Here is a 15,000-nt window from a genome sequence, read left to right as displayed (position 1 = left end):
GGAAATGTGCATGTCCTCAGATAAATACAATGGTCCAGTCAACATGCCAAAATTTTAACACATCAAAACGGTACTTGTTCACACGTTCATTTGTGACGTGTTGACGTGAGGTAACGTATGGGAAGCCAAGAACAGCTCACGTCAAGGGCAGGATCCCAATCTCATGAATAAAGGGGTCAGCATGCTTTGGACGCTTTCGTTAGGACGCTCACGTTAGGATGCTTACGTTAGGACGCTTTCGTTAGGACGCTCACGTTAGGGCACATCACAATGAACACAATCTGAACTTATCGGTCCTGAAGCTGAGCTACAGGGCCACGTCACAATGTCATGAGTCTGACACACACCCACACCTGGCCTGGAGCGAAGGGGCCCAATGTGAGACCTCCTCATGGGGCCCCAAACCCTCGGTGGCGCCCCCTGGCAGTGGGCTGGGGGGTGAAAAGAGGCTCACTTTTCTTCTTCAGAGGAGGAGTGTGTGAACTCCTAATTCCAGCAAAAAAAACCATTAAAATGTTCCCACTTCCTTCTGACATATCCCACATAAAACAGCTGAGATACTTCATTAAAATGGTAAATATTCAGGATGTCATTTATCAGTCTTTACTACAGTCAACAGCAGATGGAAAGAATGTGATTTATAAAGAAAAAGTCTTAAAGGAGAATCTCTTTATTTCTGCTCTCTCTCAGATAGAGGGTCCACACAGTTATCCTCCCGTTTATTCTGTGTGAGTGTGTGCGCACTTGTGTGTATATGTGTGTGTGTATGTTTGTGTGTGTGTGTGTGTGTGTGTGTGTGGATAAGGAGAACCAAAATTCTTATTTATTTAAAAGTGTTTTTGATAATCACAGTCGTCATGGTAACATGACTATCATCCACGCCGTTTGGAAAATGGCGGCCGCTGGCATACAAATGGAGCGTAAAATGCTCGGAAGATGATGCAACACCACCTACGCTGCTTTTATATTTATGCAGGCAAACCATGTGTATTTCAGGACAGATCAAACAAGGCTGGGCCAAATGTGGAGTTCCTAAATCTTCACATTTGAAATCTCGCACGCCACACGGTGAGCCGGCACTGAAATCCAAACATGAACATCTGAGGCTGTCAGGATCAGAGAGGTAAATAACTACAAAATAACTACAAAAGCAGCCTATCAGAACCACTGGAACCCTGTACCGCCTCAGGAGCCTATCAGAACAACTGGAACCCTGTACCGCCTCAGGAGCCTATCAGAACCACTGGAACCCTGTACCGCCTCAGGAGCCTATCAGAACCACTGGAACCCTGTACCGCCTCAGGAGCCTATCAGAACCACTGGAACCCTGTACCGCCTCAGGAGCCTATCAGAACCACTGGAACCCTGTACCGCCTCAGGAGCCTATCAGAACCACCGAAACCCTGTACCGCCTCTGGAGCCTATCACAACCACTGGAACCCTGTACCACCTCAGGAGCCTATCAGAACCATTGGAACCCTGTATCGCCTCAGGAGCCTATCAGAACCACTGGAACCCTGTACCACCTCAGGAGCCTATCAGAACCACTGGAACCCTGTACCGCCTCAGGAGCCTATCAGAACAACTGGAACCCTGTACAGCCTCAGGGGCCTATCAGAACAACTGGAACCCTGTACCACCTCAGGCCTCAGATGGTACAGCTGCTCCCTGCCAGAGAGAGAGAGAGAAAGAGAGAGAGAGAGAGAGGCCCTTACTGCAGTAGAGAGAGAGAGAGAGAGAGAGAGAGAGGCCCTTACTGCAGCAGAGAGAGAGAGAGAGAGAGAGAGGCCCTTACTGCAGCAAAGAGAGAGAGAGAGAGAGAGAGAGAGAGAGAGGCCCTTACTGCAGCAAAGAGAGAGAGAGAGAGAGAGAGAGAGAGGCCCTTACTGCAGCAGAGAGAGAGAGAGAGAGAGAGAGAGAGAGAGAGAGGGTGAGCAGCACCCATCTCAGGCCCTGCAGAATTTCCAGCCTGTCATTAGTTGGTGCATAACTGTGGCCTGTGAGTTATAAGCACTGATTTGGAGCATTAGAGAGGCCCTCCCTTCAATGGGACAGATGAAGGTCGTCCTCAAAAACTCTGGCCTGTAGATTGAAGCACTGAAACCACCTCATGTTCTCATCACTACATCCTAAAGAAAGCTTCTGCATTCTACACTGCAGGAGCTCGGAGTCGCTTAAAGGGGAAGCTCACCCAAAAATGACATGAAGCCACGTTCCCTCTTACCTGGAGTGCCATCTATTCAGCCAGGTAGTTCTGCTGAGATCTGAGTTTTCTGGACATCCGCTGCAGCTCACTCTGATACAACGGGCCTCAATGGGACAAAGCTTTTGTGGAACCAGAAATCTATGTTTGAAAAACTTAACAGTAACACCTCTTCCCAAATATAATGACACAGTTACTCACGGACATCCATAGACCTTCTTATGCACAGTTTCACCGAAAACTACTTCCTGCTGAAGCATGCCAGCTGTTTATGTCCGCGGGTGGGGAGGACGGGGGTGGGGGGGCACGGCAGTATTCTGGGGTGCGGTGTCAACACTGTTTTAAAACATCGTCTCAACGTGGCTTTAACAGGCAAGGCGAGCCGATCCCCGCATCGCCGTTGATGCTGTGAGCGTCCTGCAACCCTGAGGCCTGCTGGAATGCCCCCCCCCCAAAAAAACTGTTTCACACCTCCCTGCCAGTAACAACCACTCACACGAACACAGGCACACACACACACAACCACACATGCACGCACACACGCACTCACACACACTCACACTGCGTCTCCTGGGTCAGTGTGACAGAGCCTGGCTGTGCTGCTGATCTCTCTCACCCCACAGAGCAGCGCAGTGTGGAAAGGGTTACTCTCTCACCCCACAGAGCAGCGCAGTGTGGAAAGGGTTACTCTCTCACCCCACAGAGCAGCGCAGTGTGGAAAGGGTTACTCTCTCACCCCACAGAGCAGCGCAGTGTGGAAAGGGTTACTCTCTCACCCCACAGAGCAGCGCAGTGTGGAAAGGGTTACCGTGGCGACTCTGGGAGCCGTTAGCTGTAAAGCTTCTCGGTCCAGCGAGCAGCTCCAGATGAGCCAATAAATCAGGTCCCCTCTTTCTTCCTTTCTCTCCCTCTTTCTTCCGTTCTCTCCCTCTTTCTCTTTCCCTTTCTCTCTCTTTCCCTCTCTCCCACCTACTGCAGGGACCCACGGCAACTACACACCCTCATAGGGGCAAATACACACCCTCAGAGGGGCAAATACACACCTTCAGAGGGGCAAATACACACCCTCAAAGGGGCAAATATACACCCTCAGACGGGCAAATACGCACCCTCAAAGGGGCAAATACACACCCTCAAAGGGGCAAATATACACCCTCAGAGGGGCAAATATACACCCTCAGAGGGGCAAATACACACCCTCAAAGGGGCAAATATACACCATCAGAGGAGCAAATATACAACCTCAAAGGGGCAAATACACACCCTCAAAGGGGCAAATACGCACCCTCAAAGGGGCAAATATACACCCTCAGAGGGGCAAATACACACCCTCAAAGGGGCAAATATACACCCTCAAAGGGGCAAATACACACCCTCAAAGGGGCAAATACACACCCTCAAAGGGGCAAATATACACCCTCAAAGGGGCAAATATACACTCTCAGAGGGGCAAATATACACCCACAGAAGTGATGTCAGGAGAACAGTATATTATTTGTAGAGGCCTCAGTGATGTCATTAGTGATGTCACCAGAGGAATATAAAGAGAAACGCAATGGTATGTAATGACATGTATTGGCACATAATAGTAAACATTTTACAATAAATAAATGTATATATATATATATATATATATATACACACACAGTGAGCTTAGGGTTGTAACTAGGCAGCTGTTTCGTAGGTGACTTAGGTGCATTAACTGTCTTAACTACTGCTTGTATTTTTTCCATAGACTGCGTTGTTGCCGTTCTCGTCGTGTTAGTGTTAATCAGTTTAACCTTCAGGGTCCAAGTTGAACTATGCGGTTGATCCCTGCACTTGGACCGGTACTTCTCTCTAGGGGTTTCGTCATACTTGTTCCTGGTAATGGTTATACACTTTGTTGTGCGTCGCTCTGGATAAGAGCGTCTGCCAAATGCCTGTAATGTAATGTAATGTAATGTAATATATATATATATATATATATATATGTATATACACTGTGTATATACATATACACACAATCGGAACTGTTCGCTCAAAGCGCTTCTCATGAATTCCAGGCAAAAGTATTCATGTTGTACATCAGAGCCTGCATATTAATGAGTTGCACTGTTACATCAGAGCCTGCATATTAATGAGTTGCACTGTTACATCAGAGCCTGCATATTAATGAGTCACACTGTTACAGCAGAGCCTGCATATTAATGAGTTGCACTGTTACAGCAGAGCCTGCATATTAATGAGTCACACTGTTACAGCAGAGCCTGCATATTAATGAGTTGCACTGTTACAGCAGAGCCTGCATATTAATGAGTTACTCTGTTACAGCAGAGCCTGCATATTAATGAGTTGCACTGTTACAGCAGAGCCTGCATATTAATGAGTTACTCTGTTACAGCAGAGCCTGCATATTAATGAGTTACTCTGTTACAGCAGAGCCTGCATATTAATGAGTTACTCTGTTACAGCAGAGCCTGCATATTAATGAGTTACTCTGTTACAGCAGAGCCTGCATATTAATGAGTTACTCTGGACTGTTTTGCTCTTGAAGTTCAGACCACCTGAAGGAGAGCTCATGAAGTCCAGGGTGATTATGCCACTGAGCTCTTATGCACTTATTTACACTGGTATTTACTCTTATTTTAGGCAACAAATACAGAACCAGACAGACAGAACTTATGAAGGTTTCAGATAATCACATCGTGCAAGCAGGAACAAAAAAAGCACATACGCACACACACACAGGGGTTGTCCTTCAGCAGTGTCCCAGGACAATGCTTTAAACACAGCGCCCCCGCCCCCCCCCCCGCCCAGGCCTCTCATGGGTCACTAATGCAAAGCACCTCCCACAAGACCACTTCATTTACACAATGCATGGTGGGAATTCACAGTGCCCAGTGTTGGAAAGCAAAAAACAAAATCAAGATATAGGATAAAAAAAGAAAAATATTAGCAATTCCAAAAGTTGGACAATAATTTTGTAAGAGAATACTGCTTCCCTCACCAACACCACCCCGACCCCCCCAAAAAAACCAAAAACAACCTCTCCTCAGCATAGAGTCTGCTTCAGAATGCAGACTCATTAAAGTGAACATACACAGAGAGCAGACCGAGCCTGGGGTTCGAGACCTGCGATACAGAGGCCAGTTCACCCCTCTGTGTGACACTGTGACTTTCATAAGGCTGTGTGACACTGTGACTTTCATAAGGCTGTGTGACACTGTGACTTTCATAAGGCTGTGGGACACTGTGACTTTCATAAGGCTGTGTGGCACTGTGACTTTCATAAGGCTGTGTGACACTGTGACTTTCATAAGGCTGTGTGACACTGTGACTTTCATAAGGCTGTGTGACACTGTGACTTTCATAAGGCTGTGTTACACTGTGACTTTCATAAGGCTGTGTGACACTGTGACTTTCATAAGGCTGTGTGGCACTGTGACTTTCATAAGGCTGTGTGGCACTGTGACTTTCATAAGGCTGTGTGACACTGTGACTTTCATAAGGCTGTGACTTTCATAAGGCTGTGCGACACTATGACTTTCATAAGGCTGTGTGACACTGTGACTTTCATAAGGCTGTGTGACACTGTGACTTTCATAAGGCTGTGTGACACTGTGACTTTCATAAGGCTGTGTGACACTGACTTTCATAAGGCTGTGTGACACTGTGACTTTCATAAGGCTGTGTGACACTGTGACTTTCATGTGAAAACTGATGGGAGGAGTTATATGGAAGATTAATGCACTGTACATCAACACACGGCCCTTTTCATAAATGTCCATGGAAACCAAACTACTTATGAGGTCTGGTCAAAAAAGTGACACAAAAGGAAACACAAGTGCGCATATACACACAGACAGACACACACACACACACAGAGATGATTGCCTCACAGATGCTGGATTTAAACTGAGGTCTGAACTGGCTTCATTGGCACTGAGCTTGAGGGGACCCTGCTTAATGGTGCCCTCAGCAGGTATGCACACGGCACAGAGACGCCACCACCATGCTACACCAACATCAGAGTCAAAGCCGTCACGCCAACGCGAGCAGGGGAGGGCAAATTACATCATCCGACTGAAATTAGTTTATCCTTTACCCTTCTCCTTTCTACGAGATAGGAGAAAAAACTAACCCTTACCAGCTCGTGTTTTACCCCAACACTGTAACATAATACATAGGCTACTCATAACTTTAACATCTGTTTCTGTGAGGGGTTTTTACAATGAAAACAAATATCGTCAGCGAGGGCAGGTTACCAAAACGTTAAGTATATGTTCCGGAACTTTGAAAACAAAGTTACGTTGCTCTTTCTCCTGTTGACGGAAAACGTGATTCATTGCTGCGCTGTTGTGTTCATTCCTTGTTTACAAATGTAAACACACCAGCCCGGGTCATATAACATCGCTGTCTAAAACGCACCCCCCTGCTTTTACGTACGTTTATCTATATTTGTACGCGGTCACACAATACAACTGATCAGCACTTAAGCCGAAACCTAAGTTTTAAAAACACCAGCACTTAATGTACAAACAAACTTGCCACAATGCAGCTCGAGCCCGTTCTGTAATTTTGTGGAAATTCGCAATAACGCGACCGTAAGGGCGCCGCTTACTTTTGCACGTCAGGGCCCGGGCGCTGACTTGATGGTTGCACGCATCACACCAGTCGCGTGCCACCGATCTGGGGGAGAAAAGATGTCCCTCTCCCTTCTCCGGCTTTACTCTCGGGTCCTCCTGGCTGAAGATGGACCAAGCCTCCCTCCTCGGGGGGTCGTTCCGCATCATCTTCACGACTCCTGACCTGCCTTGCGTTAGAACGGGCATCCTGTTAGAGAGGTGCCACCCCCCGCTTTCGTCGCTCAGAGACCTGAAATCTAGATTTTGATGCACGGTGATCTGGGACGAACGCTTCCCTCCAGGTCTGTGAAAATGTGTGTGGCCATTCGCAGAACCGTTTGACTTGGACGCCTTGGTGTCCTTAACGGGATTCACCTCGAGGCTGCAAACTTGCACGCAACTCGTGTCTCCGTCACTTTTATCGATGCTACGCTTCAGTTTCTTCGGGTTCCCATTCTCTCCGTCTTTGCGGGTCTGATTTTGCGATGCGTGCACCGCGTCCTCCGCTACTGTCAATACCGCCCGCAAGTCGCCGCATTTTGAACAACTCCCAGTATAATTGTTGCTGTCTGCCACCACGACGTATGAATTGCGTGGCTCCTGAACATGGTCAACGACGTAACTCATACGGACTGCGTTCTCAGTCGCCCCGCGGTGTCCTGGGAGATGAGAATGATTTAAGGATGCTGAAGGTCCAAAGACTGCGGCTCCGGCGTTCCCCACAGTACGACTCTCTGTCGCGACTGCACTCCTCGGGGACTTAATTTCACTGGACGATTTCCTTAATATTTTCTTCTTCTCGTTCGACGTCAGCTTCTGCATAAAGATCTGCTGATCGACGTGCTGCTCTAGAGTTAAAGACGCCATTGCTGTTCTCCGGACGAGCAACAGAGCAAATGTAAATTAAATTGGAGCGGCAGCCAGCGTGTAGTGACGCACGCGCCCAGGGAAAGCCTTTAATATGCGACAGGGGGCCGAGTCGCGCGCTCTTAAAGAGAACGCGAGCCTGCCCCTTCCTACCGCAAAATCACCCAACGGGGAATTTCACAGCTCAACCAGAAGAATGAATCTGAGTTGATACAAAACGAATTCAGAAAACATTGCCTGAAATACAAGCGATTTTATTATAATTCCCACATCAATAATAGAAAACACTATTCGCATCATAAATGAAGGTATTAATAATGATGAGCTTAATTTAAAATGAACGGATTAATTTTTCTAAGTAGCCTACATCGACCGAATCAGTGCCAATATCCGCATAACATTAAACAAAAACAAGCGAGAAAATTAAATACAATTCAAAATGAAACACAATTAATAAGCGGTTATAAATATGGATTTATTCTATATATACTTTATGTAATGAATAAAACATCGCAAAATGTCACAAAAACATACGAACTGCATTTGAAAATACACGCAGTTAAGCACCCAACACCTGCTGAGTAAATTTATTTCGACGGCTTTAATGTCTACAAATGAACCAACATTTAAGCGGTGGGAGTTGTAAACTCTGGACATACACAAATCGATGAAGAAAAAAATCAGTATTACTTTCGAATACAGTTTTATTTGCATATTCGTGATGTTAGAAATGTGTTATTTTCAAAATATGTAAACATACAAGTCCCGTTTACTTCTATGACCAGAACTTCACCGCTTAGAGGAAAGGTAACAAATTTCCATGTGAAAATACGCGTTCGTGCAAACCACAAGGCGGAGTGTTCTCTTTTATCTGGTAGTCCCCCCAACTACGACAGGAATTCCCCGGCGAGAAGCGCATTCTTCTGCACGATACTTTCTCTTTCACACCAGTAACGTCGTTTTACGCGCTTTGTGGACATCCCTTTGAATGTGACCGTAGGCTACTTTCATCCTGGTTAAACTCAATATTCGCGGACACGTTCATCTGAGATCAGAGTTCTGGATGTTTTAAGAGTTGAATGAGATGAACTGCCTCGACACGTTTTCATAAGACGGACAGCCGCTGCATTTAATGTTCAGCAGCTCGACGTTGGCTGGGCTGAGAATTAATCGAGAGCAAAACATGTTTCCAAAAACAGCCACTCAGACTCAGACACTGAGATTTACAGTATTTATATTTATAGTTTCCCCCAAAGCAATTCGTTATTCCATCACATTCTTGGACAAAAAATCTATTGACATACCAATGAAAGTCTACAAGGCACCATCCTACATGACCAGCTGTTATAAACACAAAGCTTCATTTTTAATTCCTTAATCATGTGGTCTAACATGATTATTTATTTATTTACTCATTCATTTAATACAAAGAAAGAATTTCATGGTACTTGTTCATTACAGTGCAATATACATTTTATCCATGAATAACACAAAATATTTCTCAATATCCAGTCTACTCTCCTTGGTGTGATACGCTGCAGAAGCCTAACAAAGCACATGTACTGCCGCTCACTAAAAATCACATACTCAAAAAACACAGAAGAAAACAAACTAATTTAAACTCCAGTGGATGTTTAAATGGCAAAAGTGAAGACAAAGGTTTTTCTGGAAAATGTCCCTCAAATTCATTCCAGTCCAGTGCCTGCATTGGAGCATGCATATCATGGGCGAAAGTGCACAGAACAGAACCAAACCAGGAAACGATAAATGCCGCACTCCCGAACTCCACGGAGACGGGGCGGGGCAGACACGGAGCCGCAAACCGCACCGTAAACCAGGGGACTCCGCTGTTCTGCTCACCATGGCAACCAGCACACCTGTACTGAACGGACTCTTCTGACGATCCATACAGCACTTACAGGCGCGCGGCTAATTCTCAAAATGACATCAATAGTGAGTGGCAGCTTTCAGACGTCCATTCAGTGGGAACACTACATGTGTGACTGAGCAACGAGTAAGCCATATGGGCAGCTAAAATACAGTTTATACACATCGATGTGTGTTGTCCTGGACCTGCCTCGACAGTCTACCCTACACAACTGCTGCTATTGTATAATCACAAGGCCTACAAGGTCAATGGCCTCTAAAATTGCAGAGGTTCAAAAAAAAAAAAAAAAAAGGTTAAAATCCTGAAGAATCCACTCCTAATTTAAAGGACCAGTGCGAGCACACAGATGACTTGTTGGGCAAACAAAGAGAAGTGTATATTCAAGTGAACTCAGAGCACCTGAGATTTCTGCTCATACCCTGACAAAATGAAAAGTGCTCTGTTTCCAAAAGTGTGCACCACCCTGTTCCAAACACTGAAAGACTCCCTCCAGACTCCACTTGGCGGCCAATCAGATCCCTGGACCAGTGTTCATTGACCCCAGGCTGCAAAGACAAGATCACACACTGGTTATCCAGTAAGTCCTAATCACACAGCTGACAGATGGAACAACGCTAACAGCACTTCCAAAAAAAAAACTGCAACCCGTGCAAGTTCAGCGGGAGAGCTATGCTCAGATCCTCAGCTGACGGAGGGAGCTCCTACATCACAGACAGCTGAGTGGGACCCAGTACATGGCAACGGGCTGGCTTTTCTGCAACAGTATGAGAATGGGTGAGGTCACCAACTAAACAACTGTGCCAAAGTTCTGAAGCATGATGGGAGGTGTAGTCCATAGCGAGAGATTTATTAGTACACTGCTCTGGACTTCATCTCCCATCAACACCTCCGTGAAGAGGTATGTTAAAGCAGTGGTTCTCACACTCAGTCCTGATGGGCCCCTGAGTATGCTGTTTTTTGTTATGGCCAATCTCTTGCTATCAGTGTCTCTCTAGTATTAAATGTGCTGTAATAATAGCAGAGCATTAGCACTGTGAGTGAGGCTGCAGTATTAAATGTGCTGTAATGCTAACAGAGCATTAGCACTGTGAGTGAGGCTGCAGTATTAAATGTACTGTAATGCTAACAGAGCATTAGCACTGAGTGAGGCTGCAGTATTAAATGTGCTGTAATGCTAACAGAGCATTAGCACTGTGAGTGAGGCTGCAGTATTAAATGTGCTGTAATGCTAACAGAGCGTTAGCACTGTGAGTGAGGCTGCAGTATTAAATGTGCTGTAATGCTAACAGAGCGTTAGCACTGTGAGTGAGGCTGCAATATTAAATGTGCTGTAATGCTAACTAAGCGTTAGTACTGTGAGTGAGGCTGCAGTATTAAATGTTCTGTAATGCTAGCAGAGCATTAGCACTGTGAGTGTGGCTGCAGTATTAAATGTGCTGTAATGCTAACTGAGCGTTAGCACTGTGAGCGTGGCTACGGTACCTCTCGATGATGCTGTTATTGTACTGCAGTTCCTGAGCAACAGACTCCATCTCCTCCTTCAGCCTGTTCATCCTAAAACACACAACACAACCCACTCAATCTCAAAACTACCCAACACAATCCACTCAGTCTCAAAACCACCCAACACAATCCACTCAGTCTCAAAATCACCCAACACAATACACTCAGTCTCAAAACCACCCAACACAATCCACTCAGTCTCAAAACCACCCAACACAATCCACTCAGCCTGAAAATCACCCAACACAATCCACTCAGCCTGACAACCACCCAACACAATCCACTCAGCCTGAGAAATACCTAACACAATACACTCAGTCTCAAAACTACCCAACAAAATCCACCCAGCCTGAAAAATACCCAACACAATACACTCAGTCTCAAAACTACCCAACACAATCCACTCAGCCTGAAAATCACCCAACACAATCCACTCAGCCTGAAAACCACCCAACACAATCCACTCAGCCTGAAAAATACCTAACACAATACACTCAGTCTCAAAACTACCCAACACAATCCACTCAGCCTGAAAAATACCCAACACAATACACTCAGTCTCAAAACTACCCAACACAATCCACTCAGCCTGAAAAATACCCAACACAATACACTCAGTCTCAAAACTACCCAACACAATCCACTCAGTCTCAAAATTACCCAACATGATCCACCGAGTCTCAAAACTACCCAACACAATCCACTCAGTCTCAAAACTACCCAACACAATCCACCCAGTATCAAAACTGCCCAACACAATCCACTCAGTCTCAAAATTACCCAACATGATCCACCGAGTCTCAAAACTACCCAACACAATCCACTCAGTCTCAAAACTACCCAACACAATCCACCCAGTATCAAAACTACCCAACACAATCCACTCAGTCTCAAAATTACCCAACATGATCCACCGAGTCTCAAAACTACCCAACACAATCCACTCAGTCTCAAAACTACCCAACACAATCCGCTCAGTCTCAAAACTACGTTCTCTCGCTTTATTACAGAGCCCAGAATGTGGCTGCAGGGCAGTATCTGGCACATGGATCCTCTAGAGACAGCCGTGAATAAATTACTCTTTATTACACACCTGACCGTAAAAATGGGATCACATGCATTCATCCATTCATTCATTCATCCATTCATCCATTCATTCATTCTTTCCCCAGTGCTGAGCTCTGGCGCCACACTACAGCCAGTGAGCCCGTAAGCAGACATCTGGCAGCTCTGTGTGTCCCTCACAGGCACCCATCCGCCCACCTGTGGATCATGTGATCCTTGTCCTTCCGTCCGTCTGTGATCTGTAACCTCCCCATCCCGTGCTGGAAACTGAGGAGGACTGCGTCCAGGTCCTGGGAGGACAGGTGAGGACAGGTGAGGACAGGTATCAACAGGGATGCACAAGTATGAACAGGTACAAACGGGTATGAAAGGTACGAACAGGTACCAAATTTTACAATTACACTCATGAACATGAGCAATACAATCTACAGCCTTACAGACTGTCCTCAAACACATTCTCAGCATGCAGGGTTAATACTGGTTTAGGTTTGTGAGTTGAGGGCTTGATTACCATTCAGTGTTCAGGGAAAGTGAGCACATGCACACACACACTCACACACACACACACACACACACACACACACACCTTGCTCTGCTGCTCCTCGTACTCTTGCAGGTGCCCGACCAGCTGAAGTAAAGAATTGCCGAAGTCCCTGAGCTGGGACTGGATCTCGTGCAGAACGCTGCGGACATGAGGAAAGCAGATCAGCACCTCCAGCAGCCCCGCGTCCCCACAGCGCACTGAGCCCCGCGTCCCCACAGCGCACTGAGCCCTGCGTCCCTACAAGTACCCCACAAACCCAGCAGATCAGCACCTCCAGCAGCCCCGCGTCCCCACAGCGCACTGAGCCCCGCGTCCCCACAGCGCACTGAGCCCCGCGTCCCCACAAGTACCCCACAAAACTGTGTGTCCTGCACAGGGACAGTAATCACACGCAACGCTGCGCAGGTCAAACGCTCACCTGGTCCAGGACCCAGCTAACGCCAGAACATCCCGGTATTTCTGCAAGCTCTCCTCCCTCAGGAGCAACTTCACCTTTTTAATGTTGCTGGAGAGGTTAATCCTGCGGAGACAAACGCACAACAGCGTGTTTACGAGCAGGAAAAGTACAGCGCCATTTACCGCCATTACTGTACAGGGCCAATAACACAATAACGCAACAACGCAATAACACAATAACGCAATAACACAATAACGCAACAACGCAACAACGCAATAACACAGTAACACAATAACACAATAACGCAGCCAAGCTTCTTACTTTTCAAACTTGTGAATCTGTTCCTCATTGTAGTTGAGCTCTAGGACGGAAAGCAGAGTTAGACGTAACGCCTTCAGGATGGAAGCCACAGCCTTTTCACAAACGAGTTCTTGCCCCTTACTGTCTGTCCTTTTAGAAGCTGACTTTCAGCAGTGGGGTCTCCTGAGGGCTGTATCTGCCAGTATCAGTCCAGCAGAGCACGGCTAGAACTGCGGCTGCCCTTCATGGTCTGAAATACTCATTTCCTTCTGCTCCCATAATGCACAGCAGGATGGTTTTTACAGTGCAAACAACGAGCAGAACTAATCCAGCTGTCATCTCATCAAATCCTATCCCAGCATCCTCCCTGACAGAAGCGGATCGTTGATCCTTTTCTGCTGAACTCTCATGCGATATTTCACAAGCTTTACAAAGTGAGCGTCCATCTTAGCCAGACAGCTATGAGCGCAGCCAATGAGAGAGAGGCAGACTTACTCCCCATCGAGCGGTCCTTTTTGTACTGCTGGTGCACCTCTGTGATCTTCTCCAGCAGGAACGCCATCTTCTGGGTACTGCACCAGCGGAAAGGTCAAAGGTCAGGAGGGACCGGGTCCATTAACAGGGTCAATACATTTTTTTACTGAAAAGGCAGCTTTTGTGTCCAACAGCCCAGTTAAACAGCAGAATAATTCACCTGGGATCCTTCACCAGATCAGTCCCTGTAATCTGACCCTACTCACGAGAGCATCAGCAGAATTATGAAATCAAAATGGCTCCAGTGACCTCATTTTTAAAAGAATAACTGTGGAAATTGTGCACTAATCATGATGAAGGACAGACAGACAGCCAGGCCTCACGTTACAGTGCTACTCAAGCGCAAGGACACGCCCCGGTGCCCGATACATGGTGCCCAATGCCCACTGCCCTGTACCCGCTGCCCGATGCCCACTGCCCTGTGCCCACTGCCCTGTACCCGCTGCCCGATGCCCACTGCCCTGTGCCCACTGCCCTGGGCCCGCTGCCCTGTGCCCGATGCCCACTGCCCTGTGCCTGATGCCCACTGCACTGTGCCCACTGCCCTGTCCCCGCTGCCCTGTGCCCGCTGCCCTGTGCCCACTGCCCTGTGCCCACTGCCCTGTCCCTGCTGCCCTGTGCCCGCTGCCCTGTGCCCACTGCCCTGTGCCCACTGCGCTGTGCCCGGCGCCGACTGCCCTGTGCCCAATGCCCGCTGCCCTGTGCCCGATGCCCACCTCTTGTCCTCTGCCAGCACCTCGGCTCGGCGGGACAGCTCGGTGTGCAGCTGGTCCAGCTTGTTCTTAAACTCCTGGATCCTCCTGGCGTAGACCGCCAGGCTCTCCGGGATCTGCAGAGCGGAAGCCCAGCTTCAGGAGGAGGAGTCTGAACACCGCTCACCCACAATTCCCCAGAATTACAGAGCAAACCAGACTCAACCCTCCCCACCCCCATATCAACACTTCAGCTCCATGCTCTCACCTGTCTGAACTTCCTCCCATCTTCTGTGAGGTCCAGCAGCTCTTCCGAGGCCTGACTCCTGAAGGGGGGGGGGGGGTTATTTATTCACACGGCAGAAATCAGTGCTGAGGCGCCTACACTACAGGTGTTTGG

The 15,000-nt window shown here is 47.4% G+C and overlaps 2 protein-coding genes across 4 annotated transcripts in view; both read right to left on the bottom strand.

Annotated features, from left to right (window-relative positions):
- Positions 1-7,751, bottom strand: part of rassf5 (Ras association domain family member 5) — a 46,283-nt gene extending 38,532 nt beyond the window's left edge. Inside the window, exon 1 of the mRNA XM_035387969.1 lies at positions 6,807-7,751. Coding sequence (XP_035243860.1) covers positions 6,807-7,677 — 871 coding nt within the window. The 5' untranslated portion in view covers positions 7,678-7,751. The remainder of the gene's footprint in view (positions 1-6,806) is intronic.
- Positions 7,752-8,893: 1,142 nt separating this feature from the next.
- Positions 8,894-15,000, bottom strand: part of ikbke (inhibitor of nuclear factor kappa B kinase subunit epsilon) — a 16,084-nt gene continuing 9,977 nt past the window's right edge. For all 3 annotated transcript variants that reach the window (XM_035387951.1, XM_035387950.1, XM_035387952.1), the window contains exons 14-22: positions 14,869-14,926; positions 14,625-14,737; positions 13,870-13,946; positions 13,396-13,435; positions 13,096-13,197; positions 12,720-12,816; positions 12,332-12,423; positions 11,048-11,119; positions 8,894-10,110 (exon numbers count right to left, since the gene is read on the bottom strand). In XM_035387951.1, the coding sequence (XP_035243842.1) occupies positions 10,077-10,110; positions 11,048-11,119; positions 12,332-12,423; positions 12,720-12,816; positions 13,096-13,197; positions 13,396-13,435; positions 13,870-13,946; positions 14,625-14,737; positions 14,869-14,926 (685 nt within the window). In that variant the 3' untranslated portion in view covers positions 8,894-10,076. The remainder of the gene's footprint in view (positions 10,111-11,047; positions 11,120-12,331; positions 12,424-12,719; positions 12,817-13,095; positions 13,198-13,395; positions 13,436-13,869; positions 13,947-14,624; positions 14,738-14,868; positions 14,927-15,000) is intronic.

The sequence above is a fragment of the Anguilla anguilla genome, chromosome 13, assembly GCF_013347855.1.
Source record: "Anguilla anguilla isolate fAngAng1 chromosome 13, fAngAng1.pri, whole genome shotgun sequence".
Classification (NCBI taxonomy): Eukaryota; Metazoa; Chordata; class Actinopteri; order Anguilliformes; family Anguillidae; genus Anguilla; species Anguilla anguilla.
This window is presented reverse-complemented; position numbering and strand designations above follow the sequence as displayed.